Genomic DNA, 16,008 nt, shown 5'->3' on the forward strand with positions numbered 1-16,008 from the left:
ACACATGTATACCTGTGGCGGATTCCTTTTGATATTTGGCAAAACTAATACAATTATGTAAAGTTTAAAAATAAAATTAGAAAAAAAAAAAAGTGAAAGAGGAGAGTGAAAAAGTTGGCTTACAACTTGACATTCAGAAAACTAAGATAATGGCATCTGGTCCCATCACTTCACAGCAAATAGATAGGGAAACAATGGAAGCAATGAGAGACTATTTTTGTAGGCTCCAAAGTCACTACAGATAGTGACTGCAGCCATGAAATTAAAAGATACTTGCTCCTTGGAAGAAAAGCCATGATCAAACTAGACAGAATATTAAAAAGCAGCTTTACTTTGCCAACAAAAGCCTTTCTAGTCAAAGCTGTGGCCTTTCCTGTAGTCATATATGTATGTGAGTGTTGGACTATAAAGAAAGCTGCGTGCTGAAGAATTGGTGCTTTGAATTGTGGTGTTGGAGAAGACTCTTAAGAGTCCCTTGAACTGCAAGGAGATCCAACCAGTCAATCCTAAAGAAAATCAGTCCTGAATAGTCATTAAAGGACAGATGTTGAAGCTGAAACTCTAATACTTTGGCCACCTGATGTGAAAAACTTACTTGTTGGAAAAGACCATGATGCTGGGAAAGTTTGAAGGCAGGAAGAGAAGGGGACGACAGAGGATGAGGTGGTTGGATGGCATCACTGACTCTATGGACATGAGTTTGAGTAAACTCCAGGTGTTGATGATGGACAGGGATGCCTGGTGTGCTGCAGTCTATGGGGTCACAAAGTATTGGACATGACTGAGGTACTGAACTGTTTTATTTTGTTTTTGAGTTGAATGAGCAGTTTGTATATTTTGGAAATTAAGCCCTTGTCAGTTGCATCATTTGGAAATATTTTCTCCCATTTCTTCTGCTGTGCAAAAGCTTATAAGTTTGACTAAGTGCAGTTTATTTATTTTTGTTTTTATTTCTATTACCTCGGGAAATTGACCTAAGAAAACATTAGTACAATTTATGTCAAAGGGTGTTTTACCTATGTTATCTTTTAGGAGTTTTATGGTGTAATGTCTTATGTTTAAGCCTTTAAGCCATTTTGAGAGTTTTTTTCATGTGTATAGTGAGAAGTTATATCTTCATTGATTTACCTGTGACTGTCCAATTTTCACAACACTGCTTGCTAAAAAGACAGTCTCTTTTTCAGTATTTGTTCTTGCCTCCTTTGTTGAAGATAAATTGACCATAAGTGTGTGGTGTATTCTTTTCCAGTAAAGGTTGTGACAAGATATTTAATATAGTTCCCTGTGCTATCCTGCTTAATAGTTAAATAGTATATAACCTTACTGTTTTTCAATTTTATATACATTAGATTTTATGTTCTAATTTCAAACTCCTAATGCATCCCTCCCCTTCCTCTTCCACCTTTGGTAACCATCAGTTTGTTTTCAAATGAACTTTCAACTTTCAATTGAACTTTTCTGTTACAAACCAGAAAGAGACTCAGACACAGAAAACAAACTTAAGTTCTTTTTAAAAATATTGCCTTTTTAATGAACATTTTTGTCTCCATAATGGTTTATTGAATGCCTACTATGTGTCTGTCATACTGTACTAAGTTGCTTCATGTGAGAGTGTTAATCACCCAATCCTGTCCAACTCTTTGTAGCATTGACCCAATATACTGTAGCCTGCTAGGTTCCTCTGTCCATAGAATTCTCCAGATAAAAATACTGGAGTAAGTAGCCATTCCTTTCTCCAGGGGGTCTTCTTGACCTAAGGATAAAACCCGGGTCTCCTGCATTGCAGGCAGATTCTTCACTGTCTGTCCTCTGGCTACATTGCTTTATAAAAACCCACTCCTTCATTTTATCCTCATAACAAATTCAATAAGTAAGTTACTTTACAAATGAGGTAAGTGTAGCTCAGGATTTGGGTCACATTGCTAGTAAATGGCCAAATCGGGATTCTAGTCTAGAACTCTCTCTCCAAAACCCATTATCACATCCATGTCTCTATACTGTCTTCCCTGAAATGTAGATAGAAAATGGTACTTCATCAAATATTGCTGGTTAATCAGATCTTATAGTGGAATCCCGTAGAAAAACCTTTGAAATGAATGTTCAGATGTATTTTAATCATTGTAGTCTCAGTTATGTATGTTCATGGCTGTTCTATGGATTGAATTTATTTGGGTTTTATACTGAGAATATCTGTGCCTCTGATTTACATTAAATTGGAACAGACATTGCTTTGTAAGTTAGCAAAAGTACCGACTCTTAATATTTCCTTGTATTTCTTCTTAGACTCAGGGTACCAACTGAAAAATTGTTCCTTGGCCCTGAGGGCCACTGTATATTTTATGCTACTGTTGTTATTATGAAAAAATATCACATTATATAAATGCTTAAAATGATGGAAATAAGTAACATTGTCTTCTAATTCTGTTTTTTTTTTTTTTTTTTAATATGGCTAAACTGAAGAGGGAAGATAAAGCAGAGACCAGAAAGAGAAGACATAGGGAATACAAGAAGTGAAAATGTTAGTCACTCAGTTGTGTCTAAATCTTTGCAACCCCATGGACTGTAGCCTGCCAGTCTCCGCTGTCCATGGAATCCCCCAGACCAGAATACTGGAGTGGTTAACCCAAGGTAGAAGAAAAGTGACTAGAAATGATGCAGCCCTTGGGAAAAACATTTGATCAGTTCCTCAAAAAATTAAACACAGTTAACATATGCACCACTCCAAGATGTATGCCCACTGTTCATAATAGCCAAAGAGTGAAAACAACACTCTTTACAACACTCTTTAACAACCTGAGTGTTGTTAACATTCAGGTTAACAACATGTGGCGTATCTATACAGTGGAATTTAATTCAGACATAGAAAAGAATGAAATACAGCAACCTTCTACAACAAGGAATAACCTGAAGACTTTAGGCTGAGAGAGAGAAGACTACGTATTGTGTGATTCCATGCATGTGAAATCTCTAGAATACACAAATCCACAGAGACAGAAAGTAGATTATTGATTGCCAGGGAGGAAGGAAGAACCAGGAGTATCTGCTGAGTTTCTTTTTGGGATAAAGGAAATGTTTTAGAATTAGATAGTGGTAATATTTACATGAGCTTGTAAATATACTAAAAATCATTGAATTTTACACTTTAACAGTGCAAATTTTATAATGTGAATATATCTCAATTTAAAAGATATTACTAGAGATTCCTTATCAGAGAAGGTAATGGCAACCCACTCCAGTACTCTTGCCTGGAAAATCCCATGGACGGAGGAGCCTGGTAGGCTGCAGTCCATGGGGTCGCTAAGAGTCGGACATGACTAAGCGACTACACTTTCACTTTTCACTTTCATGCATTGGAGAAGGAAATGGCAACCCACTCCAGGACTCTTGCCTGGAGAATCCTAGGGACAGAGGAACCTAGTGGGCTGCCGTCTATGGGGTCACACAGAGTTGAACATGACTGAAGTGACTTAGCAGCAGCAGCAGCAGCAGCAGAGATTCCTTATATTGCAAAGACTCCATTGAGAATCTTATTATATAAATGCATACATGTATAATTGAAATATAAATTCTTTTTATTTTCAAGTATTAGTTAAATCTTTTATAACCTCATGGTATCTATCCTTAAACTCAATCATTTTAATGGTATAGGAATGTGGGTAGATAATTGGTCTACAAAACACATTTTGTATTTCAAACCTTTTATTCTGTCTCTTTGTACACTAAAATCTTTGATTCTTTCTCTCTTTCTTTGTACACGTACACACCTTATTATTAAGTAAGTTGCAGTAAATAAATCTTCATGCATAACTTCTTTAGTGTATGCAGTTGACCCTTGAGCAATACAGAAGTTAGAGGAGCTGACCCCCCGAGCATTTGAAAATCCATGTATAATTTATAATTAGTTAACAAGGCAATGGCAAGCCACTCCAGTACTCTTGCCTAGAAAATCCCGTGGATGGAGAAGCCTGGTGGGCTGCATTCCATGGGGTCGCCAGGAGTCAGTCACGACCGAGCGACTTCACTTTCACTTTTCACTTTCACGCAGTGGAGAAGGAAATGGCAACCCACTCTAGTGTTCTTGCCTGGAGAATCCCAGGGATGGCAGAGCCTGGTGGGCTGCTGTCTATGGGGTCACGCAGAGTCAGACACGACTGAAGCGACTTAGCAGCAGCAGCACAGATAATGAAGTACTGTAATATTTCCTATAAAAAATTTATGTATTTTTAAAAGCTGATATAATATTATCTGGACATACTTTTATTGGTTTTTGTACTGTCCCTCATACATAGAGGGCAAGAAGAGACCAGGAAAAGGCAGACCACTCTAGACTGGTGGGTGGCAGATTTAATAAGCAAGGGAAGTTACATCTGAGGCTTGTGATGGGCAGCTTCAAGATGAGTAGATCTCTAATTCCATTTATCAGAATCATAAAAATTTGTACGGACTTTAATGTAGTTCAGTCATGTATACCATCCAGATGTTTTCAACACCACATTGCTCTCTCAGGCGGTCCCTTTTAAAATTCTTGGTGGCTGTGGGAACTGTGGGTTGAACATAGGCCAGGGGAGAGGGTCAGGAGCATCAGACTGCCTGAGTCCAACTCACTGGACAACTGACAGTGAAGTCCTCTTGATAATGTCCAACAACTTTCTACACTGAAATGTTACCAATTGATACAATATTATTCTTTATGATAACTTATTTTTCTCAGTCCAGCATCATACATTGCATTTTAGTTGCTATGTTGCCCTAGTTTCTTTAAACCTGAATAAATTCCTCAGCATTTTTTTTATGACATTGATATTTGTAATGAGTGCAGAACTATTGTTGGTTATTCTTAAAGTCCCTCAGTTTGGGTTAATCAGATAGTTTCTTCATGATGTTTTTGTTTGAAAAAATATGAATTCATGGTGATACTCTAAATCAAATTAAACACTATCGTGTTTTGGTTTTTTTTTTTTTTTTTGCTTTTCCTCCCTCATTTCATATTTATATCTTCCTTCTTCCACAATGAGAACCCTACCTTGTGACATTATTAAAACTTACTTACTTGGTCTTTCCTACAACATAGTTTCAGAATTTCTACACCTGCAGCAATAAGAAATATGAACAGTTAGTTTCAAAGTTGCTTTGTGGTTCTTTTGGTTTTCAACTGAAATTATGTAGCCAAATTTGAAAGTTACTTGGATCAGTCTCTCTTCCCCTTTCAATGTGGTTATGTTGTTCATTTGATATACTTACAGTTTATTTGTTTCTGTTTCTATTCAATTTTAGGGTTTCTTCCTTCATCTTTATTAGTTAATTAAAATAATAACATTTAACATGAGTCTAAGAGTTAAAATACATAGGGAAGATATTTAGAGAGGTCTCCCCCTTCCCTATCTATTCTGCTTTGTTCCTCCCATCTTCTATAGATAAGTGATTTCATTAGTTTCTGGTTTACTGTATTTCCTTTTGTAAATATCAGCAGATAAACTTACGTTTTCTTACTTTGCTTTCATTTTACATGAAAGTAGTACATTGCACATTGGTGGGTCTATCAAATGGAGATGGTTTTGTCCCCTGGAGGATAATATTTGAAAACTTTTTTTTTGTCTCTGCCACAGTGGATGCTACTAACATCTAGTCACCTAGTGGGTAGAGACCAAATGTGCTGTTAAACATCCTATAATACACAAGACCTCAGTAACAAAGAATTATCTGGTTTAACATAGCCATGATACCACTGTTGAGAAATTCTGCTATACATCTAATTTGTACTTTGCTTTTCAACTTAATATATTATGGAAATCACTCTATATCAATTAATAGAGACCGTCCACATCCAGTTTTATAGCTGCATGGTACAGGTACCATTGTTTATTTAATCAGTCTCCTTTGTATGTGCATTTAGGTTTTCTCAATATTTTGCAATTTCAAATAATGCTGTAATGGATAACTTTATATACTTTTTTGTTCTTGGTGGTACACTTTTGAAAGTATATTTTTAGAATAAAGTCCTAGAAGTGGATCAAACACCAGATGATATATTGGTTTGCCAAATCCTCTCCAAAGGGTTGTACCATTTTGTGTTTTCATGATTGTAAGAAAGTATCTGTCTCTCCATAGACTTGCCGATTGAGTGAATTGTCAAGTTTTTGGACTTCTACCAATCTGATAAATAAGAAACTAAGTATATTGTTAATTTGCATTTCTCTTATTTTGAATATCTTTTAAAAGTTTTGTTTGTTCATATTGTCAAAGCCTCAAATTTTATAATTTTTAACCCAAATAGTTTTAGATGAAATACAGAAGCAACATTTATAAAATATAACAGAACACATGGAAACTTACAATACCGTGTGTAAAATAGATAGCCAATGGGAATTTGCTATATGACCCAGGGAGCTCAAACAGGGGCTCTGTGACAATCTAGAAGGCTGGGATGGGAGGGAGATGGGAGGGAGGTTAGGGAGGGAGGAGATATGGGTGTACCTATGGCTGATTCTTGTTGATGTTTGACAGAAAATAACAAAACTCTGTAAAGCAATTATCCTTCAATTAAAAAAGTAAATAAAGTGGCAAATAATAATAATATATCTTATAGTACTATCCTACAGGTATGTCTTTATATGATATAGACATAAATCTTTTTTGGATGGAATAATCAAAATGTTCTGGGCAACTGTTACCCACGTTTTTCACTAATTGAATCAGATCCCCTAAACAGAATCCTTGTCCTCTTGGAAAGGACTTGCCTTTTCAAAGTATTTTGAAAAATTAAATTCAGAGTATAAAACTTAAAAAATATATATATATATAACAGAACAAGTATGTATTTCTGTGCTGAAAATATCCAAGTATTTCTTATAGAAACTTTTCTTGTGGCATGTCTCAATATGTTTTTTTACATGAATAAAACAACATATTGTCCTGACACATCTGAGAGAGAATACTTATCACCAGATAATAAATATAATCCTAGAAATAGAGTATTTAAAGACTCCTCTAGAGTTTTCAGGCTACTAGGATATCACAATAAGTAAGCTAAACTGATTTTGTCTCGGATTCTTGTGTTTTACAGGCCATACATGTCTCTTGGAAGTCTTCGAGATCAAGTAATTTATCCAGATTCAGTGGATGACATGCATGACAAAGGCTATACAGACCATGATCTAGATTGTATTCTACACAGTGTTCATCTCTATCATATAGTTCAAAGAGAAGGAGGTAAAGTCTATAATTCATGGCTTTTTTTCATGTATTTAACATAACTTAAAAAAATTAAGTTGGGTTTAATTTTGATGTATGCTGTTGTTGGAACATAAGCACATAAGCAAAGATGGAATTTATAGCTTTTGTTGCTTTTCCATTGTTAACTTGCTCTTTTCTGTTTGTGCTATATTTCGTTCAGCAAACTAAGCTTTTTCCTAAGTCCACAGCTAGCATTTGAAGATTTTTTTTCATATTTGGATGAACATGTGTTCCTGAAGCCATAGTCAATCTAAATGTATGTAAGGTTCATGACAGAAATATTCTCCTGTTAATCCCTCAGCTTACATTAAATATAATAATTTGAGAAGTAGGTATCACAGAACTTTTTTATTTTCAGACCAACAGTCTTACCAATACATTATTTTTTTCTCTACAGCAACACATAGAGAATTAGATAATACACAGAAACTTCTGTTTGGTAGTTTTTCAGCATAAAACATACTTTGAAAAAGTAAGAATAAGAGTTATACATATCAGCTCAAGAAAGAATCACTTTCAGAACACAGAAATAACTTGATAACATATAATTTGATAGCCTAGAAAAACTACTGAAATAGCAAGCTAGAATTCTATGTTTAATTTTGCATGTGTTTTATTTTTCTAGCCCACTTACATGATCAAAAGGAGCAGAGTAGTACCGTAATTAAGAATGTAGGCTTTGAAATCAGAATTCTGGAATCAAATCTTTAACTCTGTTCTCTGTACCTTTGTATCTTCACCTGTAAAATGGAGATAAATACCTTATAAAGATGCTGTGAAGATTTAATAAGACTTTATTTAAAGTATTTAGAACAGTGATACATAGTAAATTCACAATAGTTGCTAAAGGTAATAGAGCTAGATGTAATATTGATACAAAGATATTTTGTCTTTGTGTGATGGTGCTCAATATTTTACATATTTCACATCTATTATTTCATTTGATACATTAAGAAACCAATGTAGGCAAAAGAGATAATATTATATTATTGTATTTATATATGATATCTATAGATATCATTTTAGAATATAATACATATTCATAAATATGTATAATATTTATACATATCATCTTATAATATCATAGTTCATAAGTGCTATAAATATGGAAAGCAGGTTGTCTTTTTGTGTCATATGGTCAACTTCTTCCCAGTTTTAAAACAGTGTGGCAAAATAGCAACTACCTATTAATTGGGGGTAAGTTATTTGGATAAGTTTGAAATCTAATAATCTGAATAGAAATTTATAATAATTTGTCACATACTCTATTCTTTTAGAAGTTATCAAGAAATTCTAGAACTAGTTTTAAGAATTTTTCAACCTTAAAAATATATGATAGTAATTGTTATGGTTTATCGAGTGCTCACTCTGCAGAATATAACATGTTACTCAGTTTACACTGTCATCTTATTTAATATTTGTAGCTGCCCAATGATGTGGGTTTTACTAACCCCCCTTTAACAGATGAAATTCAGAAGTTTAGCAGTTTCCCCAAGGGCCCTCAGCAAGCGGTGGAACAGGGATTCCAACACAGATGAGACTTGAATGTCAATGTTCTATATAAGATATGCCATTGTGTTATGCTATCTCAACATCTTAGATACTAATAAGGCTTGTTATATCCTTATACATAAAAAATGATAAGGAAATTCACTGTACTTGCCTAGTCCTTAAAACATGAAACATATTTTTAAGCAAAGCAAGAAAACAAATTTGCAAGGACATCACTTACTCTGGAAGAAGCCTGCTGAAGTTCTAGTAAGACTATTAATGATTTGAAGCAACACTAGTTCCAACACTTAAAGAAATTTGCTTAGAGAAATTCTTCACTTTAGTATAAGATAGATTTTAAAACTATGTTTTATTCCATCAAACAAATTACAAAATAGAAAGATGTAGAATTGTTAACAAATAGATGTGAGCTAAAACAGTTTGTACATCTTCAGGAAGCAAGAAAACTTCACTTCTTAGCTGACTTAGTATCACTGTTTCAGCATCAGAAGAAGTATCGTGACTCAGAGTTTTGATTTGTATGTTCTGTGTTCAAGAAAGATTGCCTGTTAAAGCTTTTGGGTTTAGTGAAACAATGAACATAATTTATTTAAATACATAAAATTTAAGGATGCTTTGACCCAAATACTTTCGTCTTTGTGCGTTCTTATTTCAAGGGGGGAGCTATTTTTTTAAGCCCAGAATATTTCTCCACTGTGTAGCAATCTAAACCTATTTTTTCAAATCCTCACTTATGTTTCATAAATGCTATAAAAGTCATAGAGGAAATTTTATTTCAACAGTTTTCACTAGAAGCAAGAACTTTGAATCACATGGCATTTAGAGTTTTTCCCTAATATAAAATTATGTTTTTAAATAGATGGAAAATTCCTGGAAGTTTGCCCAGGAATGAACACTGGTCCCTTTTGGGGAGTATCATTGGGAAATAGGGAAAGTCTTTTCAATCCAGTGCACAAGAAACAATGAAACTCTAGTTCTCATTTCCTTTCCCTTTGACCGAGTTTATTTAGAAATTTTAGTAAAGATGAAAATTCAGTTGAGAAATAATAAAGAAAGCAGAGGGCCTGGGTTTTTTCCAAATGGGAAAATTAAACCTAGACTACTTGGGATTTGGTAATGTCCTAAGTTTGCATGTGTATGTTTGTGCATGTGTATATTTGTGTTTGTGAGTATGTGTGTGAGAGTTTTGATAGTCATTTTCCTCTTTGAAAATCAGGATTTGCTTAGTCCACTCTGTTTTATGATATTCTCACTTCAGAAAAATATCTGATATGGCTGCCTTCCTAAGAGACCCAATGATTTTGTTTCTAAGTGACTTTTTTTTCTTATTACACAATTAAGACAGGCCATAAAAATAATATAAAGATAGTAATTTTAATTTTTCAAATATTGTAAAAATGTACATCTTAGAAAGTAAAAGCCTCATAATTCCATTCCCAGAGATGATGCAATTATAATTTATAGGGCTTCCCAGGTGGCGCTAGTGGTAAAGAATCCACCTACCAATCCTGGAGACATAAGAGACACAAGTTTGATCCCTGGGTTGGGAAGATCCCCTGGAGTAGAAAATGGCAACCCACTACAGTGCTCTTGCCTGGAAAATTCCATGGACCGAGGAGCCTGGTGGGCTACAGTCCAGGGGGTCACAAAGAATCAGACACAACTGACAACTGAGTACAATTATAATTTATATACCTTATGTGTTCTTACTTCTAATAAAAACTGTTGCAAAAAATTTTTCTCTGTAACTTAATTTTATAATATTTGTGAAACATAAATGATGTTTTGAAAAATAGATTCAGATTGCTACACAGTGGAGAAATGTTCTGGACTTAAAAAAATTTCCCCTTACTAACTGAGAAGGCAAAAGAGAAAAATATTCGGGTCAAAGGCAGCTTTAATTTTATGTATTTAAATAAACCATGTCCTTTTGTTCCACGGAACTCAAAGGTTTTAGCAAGCAATTGAAAATCTGCATATAACTTACAGAAGGCCCTCATATCCATGGTTCTTTCATATCTGCTGTTCTGCTGTTGTGGGTTAAACCAACCACAAACTATATAGTATCACAGTATTTACTATTGAAAAAAACAGGTGTGTAAGTATTTCTCAGTTCAAATTTATGTTGTTTAAGGGTGATCTGTATACAAACACAATTTTGCAATTTGGTTTTTCATATAAAAAATATTCTAGGTACATTTTTATATCAGTATGTATTTTTTTTAAAAAACTTTTATTGAAGTATAGTTGTTTTGGACATCCCAAGTCGTGTGAATTGTAAAGAACATTCCTGCCAATTCAGGAGACATAAGAGACACGGGTTCGCTCCCTGGGTTGGGAAGATCCCCTGGAGGAGGGCATGGCAATCCACTCCAGTATTCTTGCCTAGAGAATCCCCTGGGCAGAGGAGCCTGGTGGGCTACAGTCCATAGGGTTGCAAAGAGTTGGATACAACTGAAGTAACTTAGCATGCATGCAGGCATAGTTGCTTTACAATATTGTGTTTCTACAAAGTGAATCATCTATGCTATGCTATGCTAAGTCACTTAAGTCGTGTCCGACTCTGTGTGACCCCATAGACGGCAGCCCACCAGGCTCCCCCGTCCCTGGGATCCTTCAGGCAAGAACACTGGAGTGGGCTGCCATTTCCTTCTCCAATGCATGAAAGTGAAAAGTGAAAGTGAAGTCGCTCAGTCCTGTCCGACTCTTAGTGACCCCATGGACTGCAGCCTAACAGGCTCCTCCATCCATGGGATTTTCCAAGCAAGAGTACTGGAGTGGGGTGCCATTGCCTTATGTATACATATATCCCCCGCTTTTTTAGATTTCCTTCCCATACAGATCATCACAGAACATTGACTTCCCTGTGCAACACAGTAGGTTCTCATTTTATACATAATAATGTGCATATGTCAATCCCAACCCCAATCTCCCAATTCATCCTCCTTTCCCCCACTGATATCCATAAGGTTGTTCTCTACATCTGTGTCCCAATTTCTGCTTTGCAAATAAGTTCTTCTGTACCATTTTTCTAGATTCCACATACAAGTGATATTACATGATATGTATTTTTCTCTTTCCAACTTACTTCATTCTATATGACAGTCTCTAGGTCTCTTCACATCTTTGCAAATGGCACTGCTTTGTTCCTTTTTATGACTAATATCCCATTGTAAGTATGTACCAGGTCTTTATCCATTCCTCTGTTGATGGACATTTAGGTTCCTTCCATGTCTTGGCTATTGTAAATAGTGCTGCAATAAATACTGGGGTGTGTGTATCTATTTGAATTTTGGTTTTCTCCACATAGATGACTGGAGTGAGATTTCTTGGTCATATGGTAGTTCTATTTTTAATTTTTTGAAAAACTTCCATATTGTTCTCCATAGTAGTTGTACCAATTTACTTGCCCACCAACAGTGTAGGAGGGTTTCTCTTTTCTTCACACCCTCTCCAGCATTTATTGTTTATAAATGTTTTCATGATGGTTTTTCTGACAAGTAATTTTAATTTTCATTTCTCTAATAATTAGTGATATTGAGCATCTTTTTTATGTGCTTTTTGGCCATCTGTATGTCTTCTTTGAAAAAAAGTCTATTAGGTCTTCCACCCATTTTTTCATTGGATTGTTTCTTTTATTATTGAGCTATATAAGCTGTTTGTATATTTTGGAGATGAATCCCTTGTTGGTTGTTTTGTTTGCAAATATTTTCTCCTATTCTGAAGGTTGTCTTTTTGTTTTATTTATTGTTTCATTTACTATGCAAAAGGTTATAAGTTTAATTAGATCTCATTTTGCTTATTTTTGTTTTTAGTTTCACTATTCTGGGAGATGGATCCAAAAAGATCTTTCTATAACTTATGTTAGAGGGTGTTCTGCTTATGATTTTCTCTAAGAGTTGTAAGTGCCCAGCCTTACATCTAGGTCTTTAATCTATTTTGAGTTTGTTTTTCTGTATGGTATTAGGAAGTGTTCTAATTTTATTCTTTTACAGATAGCTGCCCAGTTTCCCCAGCACCACTTATTGAAGAGACTGTCTTTTTTCTCTTGTATATTCTTGCCTCCTTTGTCATAAAGTAGGTGAACAGAGGTGTCTAGATTTATCTTTGGGCTTTCTATCTTGTTCCATTGATCCATATGTCTTTTTTTGCCCCAGTACCATACTGTCTTGATTACTGTAGCTTTGGAGTATAGTCTGAAGTCAGAGAGCCTGATTCCTCCAGCTCTGTTTTTATTTTTCAAGATTGCTTTGGCTATTTGGGGTATTTTGTGTTTCCATACAAATTAAAAAATATTTTAATCTGATTCTGTGGAATAATGTCATTGGTAATTTGATGGGGATTCCATTGAATCTGTGGATTGCTTTGGGTAGTACAATTATTTTTACAGTATTGATTCTTCAAATCCAAGAACATGGTATATCTCTCCATCCATTCGTATCATCTTTGTTTTCTTTCATCAGTATCCTATAGTTTTCTGAATCAAGGTATTTTTCCTTCTTCGATAGTTTTATCCCTAGATAGTTTCATCTTCATGATGAAATCATAAATGGAATTGTTTTCTTAATTTCTCTTTCTGATCTTCTGTTAGTGCATTGGAATGAAAGAGATTCCTGAGTATTAATTTTGTCTGGTTTTGGTATCAGGGTGATAGTGGCCTTATAAAATTAGCTTGGGAGTGTCCCTCCCTCTGCAATTTTTGGAAGAATTTGAGAAGGACATGTTAGCTGGTCTCTAAAATAGAATTCACCTGTGACGCCATCTAGTCCTGTACTTTTGTTTCTTGGAAGATTTTAATCACAGTTTTATTTCAATTTCATTATTCATGACTGGCCTGTTCATAATTTTGTTCAGTTAAATTTTTTTTAATATATTTATTTACTTATAAGGCTGCATTGAGTTTTATCTGTGGCATGTAGGTTCTTTACTGTGGCACATGGGCTTCTCTCTAGTTGTAGCATGTGGGTTTAGTTCCTCTCTGGCTTGTGGGATCATAGTTCTCCAAGGATCAATCCTGTATCCTGTGCTCTGGGAGACAGATTTTTAACCACTGGACCACCAGGGAAATCCCTGTTCATATTTTCTATTTCTTCCTAGTTAAGTCTTAGAAAGTTATACCTTTCTAAGAATTTGTCCATTTCTTCCAGGTTGTCCATTTTATTGGCATATACTGAGTTGGTCAAAAAGTTCACACAAATTTTTTCAGAAGATGTTACAGAAAAACCCAAACATTTTGGTTAACCTAGTAATTGCTTGTAGTAGTCTCTTATGATCTTTTGTGTTTCTGTGGTGTCAGCTATAATGTCTCCTTTTCCATTTCTAATTTTATTGATTTGAGTCCTCTCCCTTTTTTTTTCTTAAGGAGTCTGGCTAATGGTTTTATCAATTTTGCTTATCTTCTCAAAGAACCAATTTTTAGTTTCATTGGCTTTTACTATTCTCTGTTTTATAATATTTCATTTATTTTTGCTCTGTTTTTTATTATTTCTTTCCTTCTTCTAACTTTTGGTTTTGTTTTTTCTTATTTCTCTAGTTGCATTTGGTACAAGGTTGTGTTGTTTATTTGATATTTTTCTTGAGATGGATTGTATTGTTATAAACTTCCCTCTTAGAACTGTGCTGCTTTCCATAGGCTTTGGGTCACCTGTTTTAGTTTTCAATTGTTTCTAGATATTTTTTATTTCCTTTTTGATTTCTCCAGTTATCCATAGGTTGTTTAGTAGCACATTGTTTAGCCTCCACGTTTGTGTTTTTAATAGTTTTTTTTCCCCCCTTATTTGCTTTCTAATCTCATAGCATTGTTTCAGAAAAGATACCTGATACAATATCAGTTTTCTTAACTTTACTGAAGCTTGATTTGTGACCCAAGATGTAATCTATCCTGGAGAATGTTTCATGTGCTCTTGAAAAGAAAATATATTCTCCTGTTTTCTGATGGAATGTCCTGTATATATCAATTAAGTCTATCTGGTCTAATGTTTCATTTAAGACTTGTGTTTTCTTGTTAATTTTTTCTCCTAGGTTGAGTGCATAAATATTTACAATTGCTTTATCTTCTTCTTGGATTGATCCCTTGATTATTAGGTAGCATCTTTCCTTATCTTGTTAACAGTCTTTATTTTAAAGTCTATTTTGTCTGATGTGAGTATTGCTACTCCAGCTTTTCTTTGCTTTCCATTTTTATGGATTATCTTTTTCCATCTCCTCAATTTCAGTCTGTGTGTATCCCTAGGTCTGAAGTGGGTCTCTTGTAGACAGCCTATATATAGGTCTTGTTTTATCCATTCAGCCAGTCTATTTCTTCTGGTTGGAACATTATTCCATTTACATTTCAGATAATTATCAATAGATATGTTCCTATTGCCATTTTCTTAATTGTTTGGGGTGTGGTTTTCTTTGTATGTCTTTTTCCTCTTTCCCTTCCTTTTTTGTTCTCCTTTCTAGTGTTTTTTTGCCTATAGAAGTTCCTTTAGCAGTTGTAAAGCTGGTTTGGAGGTGCTGAATGCTCTTAGCTTTTGTTTATCTGTAAAACTTTTGATGCTCTGTCAAATCAGAATGAGAGCCTCGCTGGTTAGAGTATTTTTGGTTATAGGCTTTTCCTTTTCATCATGTTAAATATATCCTCCCACTCCCTCTGACCTGCAGAGTTTCTGCTGAAAAATCAGCTGATAACTTTTTGGGGTTTCCTTGTATGTTATTTGTTGCTTTCCCCTTGTTGCTTTCAATATTGTTTGTACTTAATTTTTGTTAGTTTAATAATATGTGTCTCAGTGTGTTCCTCCTTGGGTTTATCCTTTATGCAACTCTCTCTGCTTTCTAGGCTTGGGTGACTATCTCATTTCCCATGTTAGAAAAGTTTTTTACTGTGATTTCTGGAAATATTTTCTCAGACCCTTTTTGTTCTTCTTCTGGGACCTCTATAATTCAAATGTTCATGCATTTAATGTTGTTCCAGGTGTCTCTGAGTTTATTCACATTTCTTTTCATTTTATTATTATTATTATTCTGTTCTACAGCAGAGATTTATACCACTCTGTCTTCCAGGTTACTTATGCATTCTTCTGCCTCAGTTATTCTGTTATTGATTTCTTCTAATGTGTTTTTCATTTTCAGTTCCTGTCTTGTTCATTTCTTTTTATATGTGTTTTAGTTCTTCTAGGTCTTTGCTAAACTTTTATTATATCTTTTCAATCCATGCCTCCAGTCTGTTTCTAAGATCTTGGATCATCTTTACTATCATACTCTGAATTCTCTTTCAGATAG

General features: G+C 34.6%; 1 protein-coding gene across 2 annotated transcripts in view; it reads left to right on the forward strand.

The window, feature by feature from the left end:
• ABCD2 (ATP binding cassette subfamily D member 2) overlaps positions 1-16,008 on the forward strand; it is a 97,982-nt gene that overhangs the window by 58,303 nt on the left and 23,671 nt on the right. For both annotated transcript variants that reach the window (XM_070789270.1, XM_070789271.1), the window contains one exon: positions 7,064-7,209. In XM_070789270.1, the coding sequence (XP_070645371.1) occupies positions 7,064-7,209 (146 nt within the window). The remainder of the gene's footprint in view (positions 1-7,063; positions 7,210-16,008) is intronic.

The sequence above is a fragment of the Bos indicus genome, chromosome 5 (genome assembly GCF_029378745.1).
Source record: "Bos indicus isolate NIAB-ARS_2022 breed Sahiwal x Tharparkar chromosome 5, NIAB-ARS_B.indTharparkar_mat_pri_1.0, whole genome shotgun sequence".
NCBI lineage: Eukaryota > Metazoa > Chordata > Mammalia > Artiodactyla > Bovidae > Bos > Bos indicus.